The sequence below is a fragment of the Coregonus lavaretus genome (assembly GCF_964263955.1).
Source record: "Coregonus lavaretus genome assembly, chromosome: 19".
Lineage (NCBI taxonomy): Eukaryota > Metazoa > Chordata > Actinopteri > Salmoniformes > Salmonidae > Coregonus > Coregonus lavaretus.
This window is the reverse complement of record NC_140006.1, coordinates 13,233,886-13,246,161: the sequence shown is the minus strand read 5'-3', so window position 1 is coordinate 13,246,161 and position 12,276 is coordinate 13,233,886. Positions and strand designations below refer to the sequence as shown.

At 43.6% G+C, this 12,276-nt stretch overlaps 1 protein-coding gene across 4 annotated transcripts; it reads right to left on the bottom strand.

The window, feature by feature from the left end:
- Nucleotides 1–867: 867 nt before the first annotated feature.
- Nucleotides 868–8,174, bottom strand: LOC311146737 (ETS-related transcription factor Elf-1-like). Of its 4 annotated transcripts, none has more exons than XM_084183299.1 (8): nt 8,086–8,174; nt 6,319–6,946; nt 5,665–5,785; nt 4,297–4,407; nt 3,875–4,012; nt 3,588–3,656; nt 3,328–3,520; nt 868–3,231 (listed from the first exon to the last, which is right to left on the bottom strand). In XM_084183299.1, the coding sequence occupies exons 2-8, from the start codon at nt 6,388–6,390 to the stop codon at nt 2,670–2,672; spliced, it is 1,266 nt and encodes a 421-aa protein (XP_084039425.1). In that variant the 5' UTR covers nt 6,391–6,946; nt 8,086–8,174; the 3' UTR covers nt 868–2,669. The 4 variants fall into 4 exon arrangements, with proteins under 4 accessions (XP_084039425.1, XP_084039423.1, XP_084039424.1 ...); XM_084183297.1 differs by lacking the exon at nt 8,086–8,174 and adding an exon at nt 7,221–7,301; XM_084183298.1 differs by lacking the exon at nt 8,086–8,174 and adding an exon at nt 7,071–7,162.
- Between the last annotated feature and the right edge of the window lie 4,102 nt (nt 8,175–12,276).

The window sequence follows — 12,276 nt, the reverse complement described above, 5'->3', positions numbered from 1 at the left end:
TGTAAATAAATTAGAAAAAAAATCTGTTTTCGCTTTGTCATTATGGGGTATTGTGTGCAGATTGCTGAGGATCTGTATTTATTTAATCCATTTTAGAATAAGGCTGTAATGTAACAAAATGTGGAAAAAGTCTTGGGGTCTGAATACTTTCCAAAGGCATTGTAAATTGACGTTCCATTTCTGCAGTGGTTTATAACCATGGCAATGAATGCTAAGAAGTCAACCTCACTGAAGCACAAATACGTAATACTCTGTATTGGCATAGGCCTACTACTCACACTTGACCCATCATCCTCTACTCTCTTCACTGCCTCAGCATATGACACCTTCTGTTCTACATTTACATTACAATTTAGTCATTTAGCAGACGCTCTTATCCAGAGCGATTTACAGGAGCAATTAGGGTTAAGTGCCTTGCTTAAGGGCACAGACAGATTTTTCACCTAGTCGGCTCGGGGATTAGAACCAGCGACCTGCCGCCCCATTCTACTCTGACCCTGGCAACCTCAACCTGTCTCTCTCGCACTGGGCACTTCTGATCCCCAGCAACATGGGCACCCCCACAATTGACACACACATGTCTTTGTCCCATGCCATCCTGCACACTTCTCGGAATCGCCCTCCTACACACTGTTGCAACATGACCATAAGCTTGGCATCTGAAACGCCTTAGTGGGTTCAGCACAAACGCTCTCACTGGATAACATGACTATCAGGTAAAGACTCTGCTTCAAAACTCAAAAGGACAGAATGTCTTCTCAGTTTCACCACGCTCGCATCGCACCAAACGGCATGCGTCACAGACACAGGGAATTTTATGCGGGTGAGGAACATTTTCTCAAGGTTTGCCAAAACACTGTCAGGATTCATTCAAAATGAAAACTTTTATTTCATGAAAACAATAATTCCTCTTTCATCAACTACTCCTGTATAATAAATTTCATGAAAACGTCAGCATGAACATCAATAAATTGAATAATAGTATAAAAGCATGGTACAGTATCTCCACAATTACATTATAACTAAGTTCCTCACACAATATAACAATAACAAATATATCAGAGCCTTCCAGCTAAAGCAAAGAAGCATAAGGCAATATTATGAAAGGAAAAGATTGCATGTGAAAAACATGCTTTTTATTAGGAGCCTAGGTCTTATGGCTTTGCAAGGCATTAGGTAGAGGATCCTCATAGGATCAGCAAAACTAACCATAGATCAGAGTCTAGGCCAAATGGGCAACATCATCTTACTTCTTTGCATAGATGAGTTAGAACATTTTGGAACTGGGACCATATATATATATATATACACTGTGTGTGTGTGCAGAAATAAAAAGGCATACGAACCTGAGCGACAACTGACAGAAAAGCATAAATATATACATATACACACACATAAAAAAAATCAAGGCATATATGGTCCATGAAAGCACAGTCATAGCTACTACAGCTTATCAGGAATGCTAACAGGACCATCTGGCAGAAGGGCACTGGGTAGAAGGGCATAGGGGCAAATTTAGGATCAGTTTACCATCCCCAAATCATTACCAGGGAACACCACAAAACTGACTTTAGATCAGTGTCAATAGAAAATGACTGACTCTGGCAGAAGTACTTTCACGCTCTCCAAAAAGCCTGAGAGAAGTTATCATCAGCCACCCTGTCAACATTAAGATTAAGCAGTAAAGCCAACAGTACTGCTGTAAAATTTAAACAGAAAATCCTTTTTGATTTAGATTTGCATTATTTTCTTAATCATGAACTTAACCGAAAGCCTGTAACCGTTATTGTAAAGTCATAATAATCTCTATGGAATGTATTTCCTGAACATATCAGCTACGACATGTTTACCTCAAGCACTTATGGTGTGTCTTCTACTGTTGTGGGTGACAGTGTGAGAGTGTGTGTTTGCGTTGAAGATCAACAAGTGACACACACATAAAACAATGTTTAGGAGCAATATGCAGTAGCTAGCGTGCTACAGATTAAGACTGTCTTTGTTGAAAGCTGGAACAGAATTGTTTGAATATTTGAGGCACTTTGGTAGGTGAGAGTAAGAGTGGGGACAAAGAAATGGTACATGAAAAGTTAACAATAGTACAAAGCTTTGATCATGGCAGAGGAAAAAACATAGAAAGAGAACAGTGTGCAAGCTCCCATGCATACAGTGGAGCTGAAGTGCAAACAGAGAGAGCAGTGCAGGATGTTCTGCAGAGTGGCTGTGGATTCCAGTGCATGTCTTTGGTAGAGAATTCGAATGGCCACCACGTTGGTACCAAGAGTTGTAAGACAATGACATTCTACTTAGAATGCCTATTAGAATGTTATCGACATTGAGTGTTTGGTGCCAACACGGAGGACAGTTTGGTTAACTCTCTGTAAAAATGGCTCTGGTGCATAAGGGAATGTAAGAGTGAGAGACAAAGACCATCCAGATCTGTCACATCTGTAAAATATATCACATTTACATCACAACTGTCCATCATCGTTCTCTGAGGTCTCCCTTTTCAATCACTGTCCTCTATAGTTGTCTTGACTATGAGGAGATGACAGCGACCAGATGTCTTGGGGCATTCTAGTCCGCGGTCAGTCCTGAGTCTGGGTCCTCCTCCGTCTTAACCTCTAGCTTCCCCTGCTTGACAGGGTAGGTCAGGGGCTGTAACTGCAAAGTTACTGACTGGTGGTCTGTCCTCCACTAGCAGCCTGTCTCTCACACAGACTCCCCAACAGCTGAGCGGTTCTGAAGACCGACCCGTGGTGACCAGGCTGCAGAGACTGCACGTTCTGCAGGGTCCGCAGCATCTCAGCTGAGACTATAGGCAGGTGCTGCTGCTGGATCAGACTGCCTCCTGGTGGTCGAATGACTGTTTTGCACTGGGCCGGGGAAGGGGCTGGGGATCGGGAATTGGATTTTGGGCTGGGTTGGCGCCGCTGGGCTGTTGCTGGACTACTGCTGGTCTGTCTGGACCTCTGGTAGCCTGGTCTAGAGGAGGGGGGAGGGGGAGGGAAAGAATGCTCGTAGGACCCTAAATCGTCCAGGGATTGGTCGCTGGAGGGCGGGCTTTCCTCTGGGTCATCTGGGACGCCTTCCTCATCATTGTCCTCATGATTGGCTTGGTCCTCCTGGTCTTCATCATCACTGATGAAGACTATGTCCTTGGGCAGGGAAGCAAACTGGTACACCAGCCTCTGGCCCTCCACCTTGTTCAGGATCCCACGCTGGTAGTAGTACCTGTCAGGGTCAGAGAGAGGTCAGCTTTGATACACACACACCTGCAGGGCCACAGATATGTTATTATTATTGTTATGTAAGGTAACTACAGCGTACCTGAGAGCTCGGCCCATGGTCTCATAGTTCATGTCTGGTTTGTTTTTGTGTTTGCCCCAGAGTCGGGCTACGGCCTTAGAGTTGACCAGCTTAAAGATCCCTGCATGCCGATTGGTCCATTTGATGTAGCGGGGGCAGGCCTGTCGGTCTTGAAGAAGCTCAATCAGGAACTGCCACAGATACATTGTATTACCTGAAACACAGGCGAAGGAGAGGTGAGATTGAGTGTTCTGTTGTGTGTGTATGCTGTGTGTGTGTACCTTTGCTGTATTTTCCCCTCTTGAATATGATGTCCGGCGTGGGGGATTCAGGCCTTTTGGATTTCTTAACTGAAACACAAAACAGAGTCATTGTTATTTTACTGTTACAATGACATGCTTGACATTGTAAATTACAGTAGTCCAGAAATTGCAATGTGAGAAAGCACAAAATAAGTAATATTGTCTGAACTGATGAGCAGGCATATGAGCTAAGGTTGTGGTTATGACTACAATTTATAGTTTGAAAACATGGCCAGATAATGACATCAGTAAAATTACGGTCTGACCTCTCTTCTTCGGTTGCTCGGCAACAGTCTCCCTCTGCAGCGTGACCCACTGGGGCTGGCCCAGAGCTCCCACAATGCCCTCTACTGACACCGTCAACTGGTGGGTAACGGGCGAAGTGATGACATCACCCAGCTGAGCTAGAGGGGAGGAGACAAACAAACGCTGTTAGGGCTTACAGTGTAATGAATGGGTCTACAAGGAGACCATTAGATTAGGTCAATTAGATTACAGGATGTATACATCTGCTCCAAGTCAGGGCATAAATATGGATGTTTGTTTGCCCTAGACAAGAAACATGGTGATGGTAGACAACAAGCTCAACGTTCAGTGAGATTTGAGAACTTTATGCAAAGACAGAGTCAAGACAAGTTACTCACTGAGCTACTAGCTAAGACTAGCTGTGTGTGTGTGTGTGTCTCACTGTAGTGCTGTTGGTCCAGAGAGAGGGAGTCGGGGGAGTCCATGTTGAGGAGAGTCTCAGCTGCCACCAGTGTTTCCATGGTTTCCTCATCTCCACTCTCACTGCCCTCCACTGGAGAGAGAGAGGGGGGGAGAAGGATAGGTGAGGATAAAGGGAAGAGATGGAGAGAGACAAGGGGATGGGTGATCAATATCGAGAGAAACGGGGTGATGCGTCAGCATGACATCATGGCTCTGTCTGTGGGCCAAAATGATCAAAGCTTGATGATTAGTTGATTATATGAATCAGCTGTGTAGTGTTATGGCAAAAACGTGCACAGAGTTTGGGAAACCCTGTACTACACTGTTAGTAAGCCTATCTTTCTTTCTACCACAAAAGTCTAACTGTATATTCACGAGCTTGCAAATCGAGCTTAAACAGAGATGGTCAGAATGTTGAAACAGGCCACGGTAAACGATTGACAGTGAGCTATCTAAAAGTATAAAATAAAAAAGAAGCTAACCTTGTTAGTTGCTAAATTAGGTTGTTCAACGCTAGGTTAGCTAACTAGCTAGAAAGTTACAGGAGTGGACATGTAACAAAACCAATTTGCCACAAACTTACTTGCATAGACTAAAATAATTACTTCCACGAACTGTTTTACTCCAGAGAGCTACAGAAACTTTACCAAAGCTGCAGCGGCCACAAGAAGACGTGTTTTGTTTCACTTCCTGGATTTCAGAACTTCTCTGATTGGCCCAAATGCGAAGGCCATAGTACGCATGTGCACAGCCAGTTTACAATCCCCTCACCAAAATGAGTAGAGATAGCTAGCTAGGGTATTTTTTATTTATGCTTTGTTAGAAACAAGTTAAGTTAGCCACTGTACTAAGCTATTTTGGTTTGAAACTGCTCTGTTGTTAAATTCCAGTAGTGATACATGTGCTATAAACACAGCAGCTAGCGTCATAGCTATCTGTTTGTAGTGTGCTAGCTAAACTATCTACCACCTTCCATACATCACACTGAATGTACTGACTGTACAAAGTCTTCATCAGCTATTTTTTTTTTTGCCCAGCACCAGTACTTATGTGCATACCCTGCTGTTTTACACTGACAGTTTCTCTCAGGAGCTGAATGAAGCCGTGGAGCCTAAACCCACCTCCTAAAAAACGATATCTGTACGCCAGACCCATTACCCTAAAACTAACCACCAACATCTTACCTGAACATAGACCTCCTAAAGTACTACAAAACTATGTCTAAGTCCTCTGTGCCTGTTTCTGTCACTGCAGGTGCTGTTGATGATGCCAAGAAAGCCCAGCAGCTCGACCCCAGCCCTTCCCTTGCCTTCATGAGAACAGGGTAAGTGTGTGCATGTGTTGTTACCTGTTGTTAGCAGGTGGTTGTCTGTGTGTGTCTGCTCACAGGCCAGGCCTGAGTAGGAGAGCAGGTGGGAGTGTGGGATCTGCTCCACTATCACTGCAGGAGAGGCCAAGTGCTCATCCAGCTGCAACACAGAGGGACAAATGATCTGTCATTCACTTCAATTCCGTTCTAATCCATTCCAATATCTTCAAAGTGTTTGATATTGTAAATCAATTCAGGAGTATTGGGTAGGGCTTGAACCAGCAAGTCTGCAGTTAAATGGAAAGTGTACTAACATCTGTGCCGTAAGGTTCCAACCTCTAGGCAGAGGTTGTAGTACACAGACATACAGTGAAACGAGACTAAATGTTATGGTGATAGAGAAGTGTAAGACTACTTTTGCTATTCCTTTTTTTAAATAGGTCAGTATATTCCTAATGTACATTAGTGCGGATGCTTCAATAACTATGGCTGACGTCATCATCATGTCATCCTTGGCTACTGTATGTCTTGACTCTATCTCTCTATCAATACAGCTCGTCTGCACTTTGATATTTGATTTCCCAAGTGGTTCTACATTGACGTGTGATTCCAGAGGAGTCTTTGATGCTTTATCTGTTGGCGTGCACACACACTCATGCACACACACACACACACACACACGGTCGTTCCCACCTGTAGTCCATTGTTCACGCGGTCGCTGGCAAACTCAAAGATGAGTTCCGTCTGTTGCAGCATGGCAGACATCCCAGAAGACTCCGATAGCAGCTCTACGATGTCATCATCCTAGCATTCCACGTTAGATGTCCAACAGTTTCACACCACACGTTCTACGTTTTAGGTTCCAGAACACCGGATATAAGTTATAGGTGTCAAATCACAGGTCCTGTGTTTCGTAAGTTCCAGAGCAGAGTGAGTTGTATCCAAACCTTTCCCCCCCCTCTGTCCTTTTCTGTGTCCGTGGTCTTTCACAGGTCCTTCTGAGGATGACTGACTTTTAACCGCATGGCTGAATGACAGCACAGTGACTAAACTGGCTAAATTAAATAGCTGGCTAGCTAACTAGTTGCTCACTCCAGCGCAGTGGCTAGACCTCTCAGAAGAGTGTTGGCTTGGCTTGGCTAGTTGGTAAAATTGCTGAGATAAAATCCTGCAGGCCTCCTCAGTAGACGGTCCGTAGATGAAATACTGAACAGGAGCATATGTAGACCGATACGATGCAGGAGACAGTTACTTGTTTTCTCTTGTTCACGGTTTTTACTCTCGATGAGGAAGTGTAGGCCAACGGTCCTGTGGTCTCAACCTGTGAAAAGGGAACAGAGAGACGGTGGGGGGGGGAAATAGAAAAATACATAAATAACATAGAGAAGGTTCTTCTGGTCATGATAACGCTACATGTAGCACACTCTTTCTGATCAAACGCACACCTTGAGCAAAGTGCAGACAATGAACAGAATCACATGATCAGGGCTCTCTAAACTCCGCTGGTCTAACAACAGTCTGTTAGGAAGACCCAGGGCAAAAACAATGTCTGCCAAGCTGAGCCAAGGCCTCTTACAACTATTTATATTCCTTACTCTTATCACGTTCTTTATTCTGTTCTGTCTTGTGTTCTCTCTCTCTCACGCGCTGCTTTCTTATCTCCCCTTCTAAAGAAGCCAAACCAGCAACAGGAAAGAAGCTTCCGGAGTGAGTCATGAGTGTGTGTTGCATGAGTGTACTGTATGTGTGGGAGGGAGGTAGGGGAGGCAAAAATGAGCAGCTGTGTCTGCTCAGAGGTCCTAATGCTCAGGTCACACAATGGACATCTGCATTAGGGTGTGTCTGTGTCGTGTGTCTGTGAAAGGAAACTCCTAATTTGAAGATATAGTGCTTTTCCTCTGGTTTGGTATGCCAGGAATGTGTTTGGAATAGTTCATATGAGAGATAAGCACAGAACTAACAGACAGACACACAGGGTTACATTACTACAGAGAGAAGGGTGGGGGAATCACAAAAGGTGCTAGGTAATGATTGACTGTGTATTTCACGTCTGTTTAATCTCATTAGGATTTCTTCCACATCTTCACATCCCCCCACATACGGGATTAGTTGTGTTAAACAACAAACAAGTTTGACAAACCTACATCTGACAAATTTGCATCTTCGTCCTACATCATTAGGTTACATTAGATTAGATATGCTTTGTCTGTTGTTCACAGAAATGTGCTTGTACAACCATCATCACTGTGTCTGAAAGACACAACCCCCAACCATAACCCAGCCCTGGCCTGTCCTCTCTGCATTCAAGCCAGACATTGTCCATGATGTCAGTCAGATAGGATAACACACACACACACTCCTGTATGCCTCTGGTTTCTTTCTCGCTCTCCTCCACTCATTCACCTCCCTATTTGTTCACTCACTCAGTCACTCACTAATTTTCTCCACTAATTTACTCACCTGTCCTCTTCTCTTCAGGCAGTTACTGACTGCTGTTAGCACCAGAAAATCCTGTTTCTGCTGTAGCTGGTCAACCACAACCCCTCTCTCTCCTCCTCTCTCTCCCTCCCTCTGTCCCTCTTTCCCTGTCTCTCTCCCTCTATCCTTCTCTCTCGCTCTTTCGCTCTCTCTCTCTCTCTCAGGTGTCAGGTTGCAGTAGGTAAGCAAGCACGGTGACAGGCACCATGACGACAGTTGTTATGCTCCACACCTGTGTTGACCTGATCTTCTCCCATTCTACCCTTAACCCCTTAGAGAAAGAAAGAGAGAGGAGACTTCCCTTGAGAGACAGAGACCTGCTCACAGGTCAGACATGCATGCAATATTCATGCCTATGCATTTTGAATGGCAATAGTTTCACAGGAGACTTCTGGGAATGCCAGACAAAACATTTCTGTTCATTTGCTGTTCTGTTTTGCTTGTGTTCAGCAGATATTGTTTATTTTTTTAAAATCTTTTATTTATTTATTAATTAATTTTTTAGGGGGTAGATCAGCTTTAATATTTCAGATAGATTGTAACTTCCTTCAATGTAATTGTCTGTATCACTTCCAATCCCCCTTATGTTTTTTCTCTCGCAAATATATATATATATACATACATACATAAAGTGAGGGAAAAAAGTATTTGATCCCCTGCTGATTTTGTACGTTTGCCCACTGACAAAGATATGATCAGTCTATAATTTTAATGGTAGGTTTATTTGAACAGTGAGAGACAGAATAACAACAAAAAAATCCAGAAAAACGCATGTCAAAAATGTTATAAATTGATTTGCATTTTAATGAGGGAAATAAGTATTTGACCCCCTCTCAATCAGAAAGATTTCTGGCTCCCAGGTGTCTTTTATACAGGTAACGAGCTGAGATTAGGAGCACACTCTTAAAGGGAGTGCTCCTACTCTCAGTTTGTTACCTGTACAGTGGGGGAAAAAAATATTTAGTCAGCCACCAATTGTGCAAGTTCTCCCACTTAAAAAGATGAGAGAGGCCTGTAATTTTCATCATAGGTACACGTCAACTATGACAGACAAAATGAGAATTTTTTTTCCAGAAAATCACATTGTAGGATTTTTTTTGAATTTATTTGCAAATTATGGTGGAAAATAAGTATTTGGTCAATAACAAAAGTTTCTCAATACTTTGTTATATACCCTTTGTTGGCAATGACACAGGTCAAACGTTTTCTGTAAGTCTTCACAAGGTTTTCACACACTGTTGCTGGTATTTTGGCCCATTCCTCCATGCAGATCTCCTCTAGAGCAGTGATGTTTTGGGGCTGTCGCTGGGCAACACAGACTTTCAACTCCCTCCAAAGATTTTCTATGGGGTTGAGATCAGGAGACTGGCTAGGCCACTCCAGGACCTTGAAATGCTTCTTACGAAGCCACTCCTTCGTTGCCCAGGCGGTGTGTTTGGGATCATTGTCATGCTGAAAGACCCAGCCACGTTTCATCTTCAATGCCCTTGCTGATGGAAGGAGGTTTTCACTCAAAATCTCACGATACATGGCCCCATTCATTCTTTCCTTTACACGGATCAGTCGTCCTGGTCCCTTTGCAGAAAAACAGCCCCAAAGAATGATGTTTCCACCCCCATGCTTCACAGTAGGTATGGTGTTCTTTGGATGCAACTCAGCATTCTTTGTCCTCCAAACACGACGAGTTGAGTTTTTACCAAAAAGTTATATTTTGGTTTCATCTGACCATATGACATTCTCCCAATCCTCTTCTGGATCATCCAAATGCACTCTAGCAAACTTCAGACGGGCCTGGACATGTACTGGCTTAAGCAGGGGGACACGTCTGGCACTGCAGGATTTGAGTCCCTGGCGGCGTAGTGTGTTACTGATGGTAGGCTTTGTTACTTTGGTCCCAGCTCTCTGCAGGTCATTCACTAGGTCCCCCCGTGTGGTTCTGGGATTTTTGCTCACCGTTCTTGTGATCATTTTGACCCCACGGGGTGAGATCTTGCGTGGAGCCCCAGATTGAGGGAGATTATCAGTGGTCTTGTATGTCTTCCATTTCCTAATAATTGCTCCCACAGTTGATTTCTTCAAACCAAGCTGCTTACCTATTGCAGATGCAGTCTTCCCAGCCTGGTGCAGGTCTACAATTTTGTTTCTGTTGTCCTTTGACAGCTCTTTGGTCTTGGCCATAGTGGAGTTTGGAGTGTGACTGTTTGAGGTTGTGGACAGGTGTCTTTTATACTGATAACAAGTTCAAACAGGTGCCATTAATACAGGTAACGAGTGGAGGACAGAGGAGCCTCTTAAAGAAGAAGTTACAGGTCTGTGAGAGCCAGAAATCTTGCTTGTTTGTAGGTGACCAAATACTTATTTTCCACCATAATTTGCAAATAAATTCATTAAAAATCCTACAATGTGATTTTCTGGATATTTCTTTCTCAATTTGTCTGTCATAGTTGACGTGTACCTATGATGAAAATTACAGGCCTCTCTCATCTTTTTAAGTGGGAGAACATGCACAATTGGTGGCTGACTAAATACTTTTTCCCCCCACTGTATAAAAGACTCCTGTCCACAGAAGCAATCAATCAATCAGATTCCAAACTCTCCACCATGGCCAAGACCAAATAGCTCTCCAAGGATGTCAGGGACAAGATTGTAGACCTACACAAGGCTGGAATGGGCTACAAGACCATTGCCAAGCAGCTTGGTGAGAAGGTGACAACAGTTGGTGTGATTATTCGCAAATGGAAGAAACACAAAATAACTGTCAATCTCCCTCGGCCTGGGGCTCCATGCAAGATCTCACCTCGTTTATAAAAAATAAAAAATCATGAGAACGGTGAGGAATCAGCTCAGATCTTGTCAATGATCTCAAGGCAGCTGGGACCATAGTCATCAAGAAAACAATTGGTAACACACTACGCCGTGAAGGACTGAAATCCTGCAGCCCCCGCAAGGTCCCCCTGCTCAAGAAAGCACATATACAGGCCCGTCTGAAGATTGCCAATGAACATCTGAATGATTCAGAGGAGAACTGGGTAAAAGTGTTGTGGTCAGATGAGACCAAAATGGAGCTCTTTGGCATCAACTCAACTCGCCGTGTTTGGAGGAGGAGGATTGCTGCCTATGACCCCAAGAACACCATCCCCACCGTCAAACATGGAAGTGGAAACATTATGCTTTGGGGATGTTTTTCTGCTAAGGGGACAGGACAACTTCACCGCATCAAAGGGACGATGGACGGGGCCATGTACCGTCAAATCTTGGGTGAGAACCTCCTTCCCTCAGCCAGGGCATTGAAAATGGGTCGTGGATGGGTATTCCAGCATGACAGTGACCCAAAACACACGGCCAAGGCAACAAAGGAGTGGCTCAAGAAGAAGCACATTAAGGTCCTGGAGTGGCCTAGCCAGTCTCCAGACCTTAATCCCATAGAAAATCTGTGGAGGGAGCTGAAGGTTTAAGTTGCCAAACGTCAGCCTCGAAACCTTAATGACTTGGAGAAGATCTGCAAAGAGGAGTGGGACAAAATCCCTCCTGAGATGTGTGCAAACCTGGTGGCCAACTACAAGAAACGTCTGACCTCTGTGATTGCCAACAAGGGTTTTGCCACCAAGTACTAAGTCATGTTTTGTCAAATACTTATTTCCCTCATTAAAATGCAAATCAATTTATAAATTTTTTTACATGCGTTTTTCTGGATTTTGTTGTTGTTATTCTGTCTCTCACTGTTCAAATAAACTTACCATTACAATTATAGACTGATCATGTATTTGTCAGTGGGCAAACGTACAAAATCAGCAGGGGATCAAATACTTTTTTCCCTCACTGTATATAGCTATTTAAAAATATATATCCATTCAAATATCTTGCATATCTTATTTTCCATCATTATCGATTAATATGCGTAATAATGTCGGCAGTTCATGCGTAGGATTTTAACCTATAACCCGGATTGCCATTGTATTTCATTACATTTTTGACAAGCAATTATTATTTTAGCAAACAATTATTGTGGTTCATCCTATATTCTCCCTAACATCCTTACCCCCTTGCAACAGATGTGGGATAAACATACACGCACATACTCTAACACACTCAACCACTTTCCTCCACAATCAACCATAAGATCAGATGCTCAACGGTTGTTACATCCCAGAGCCCAACTCAAGAAAGGACCTG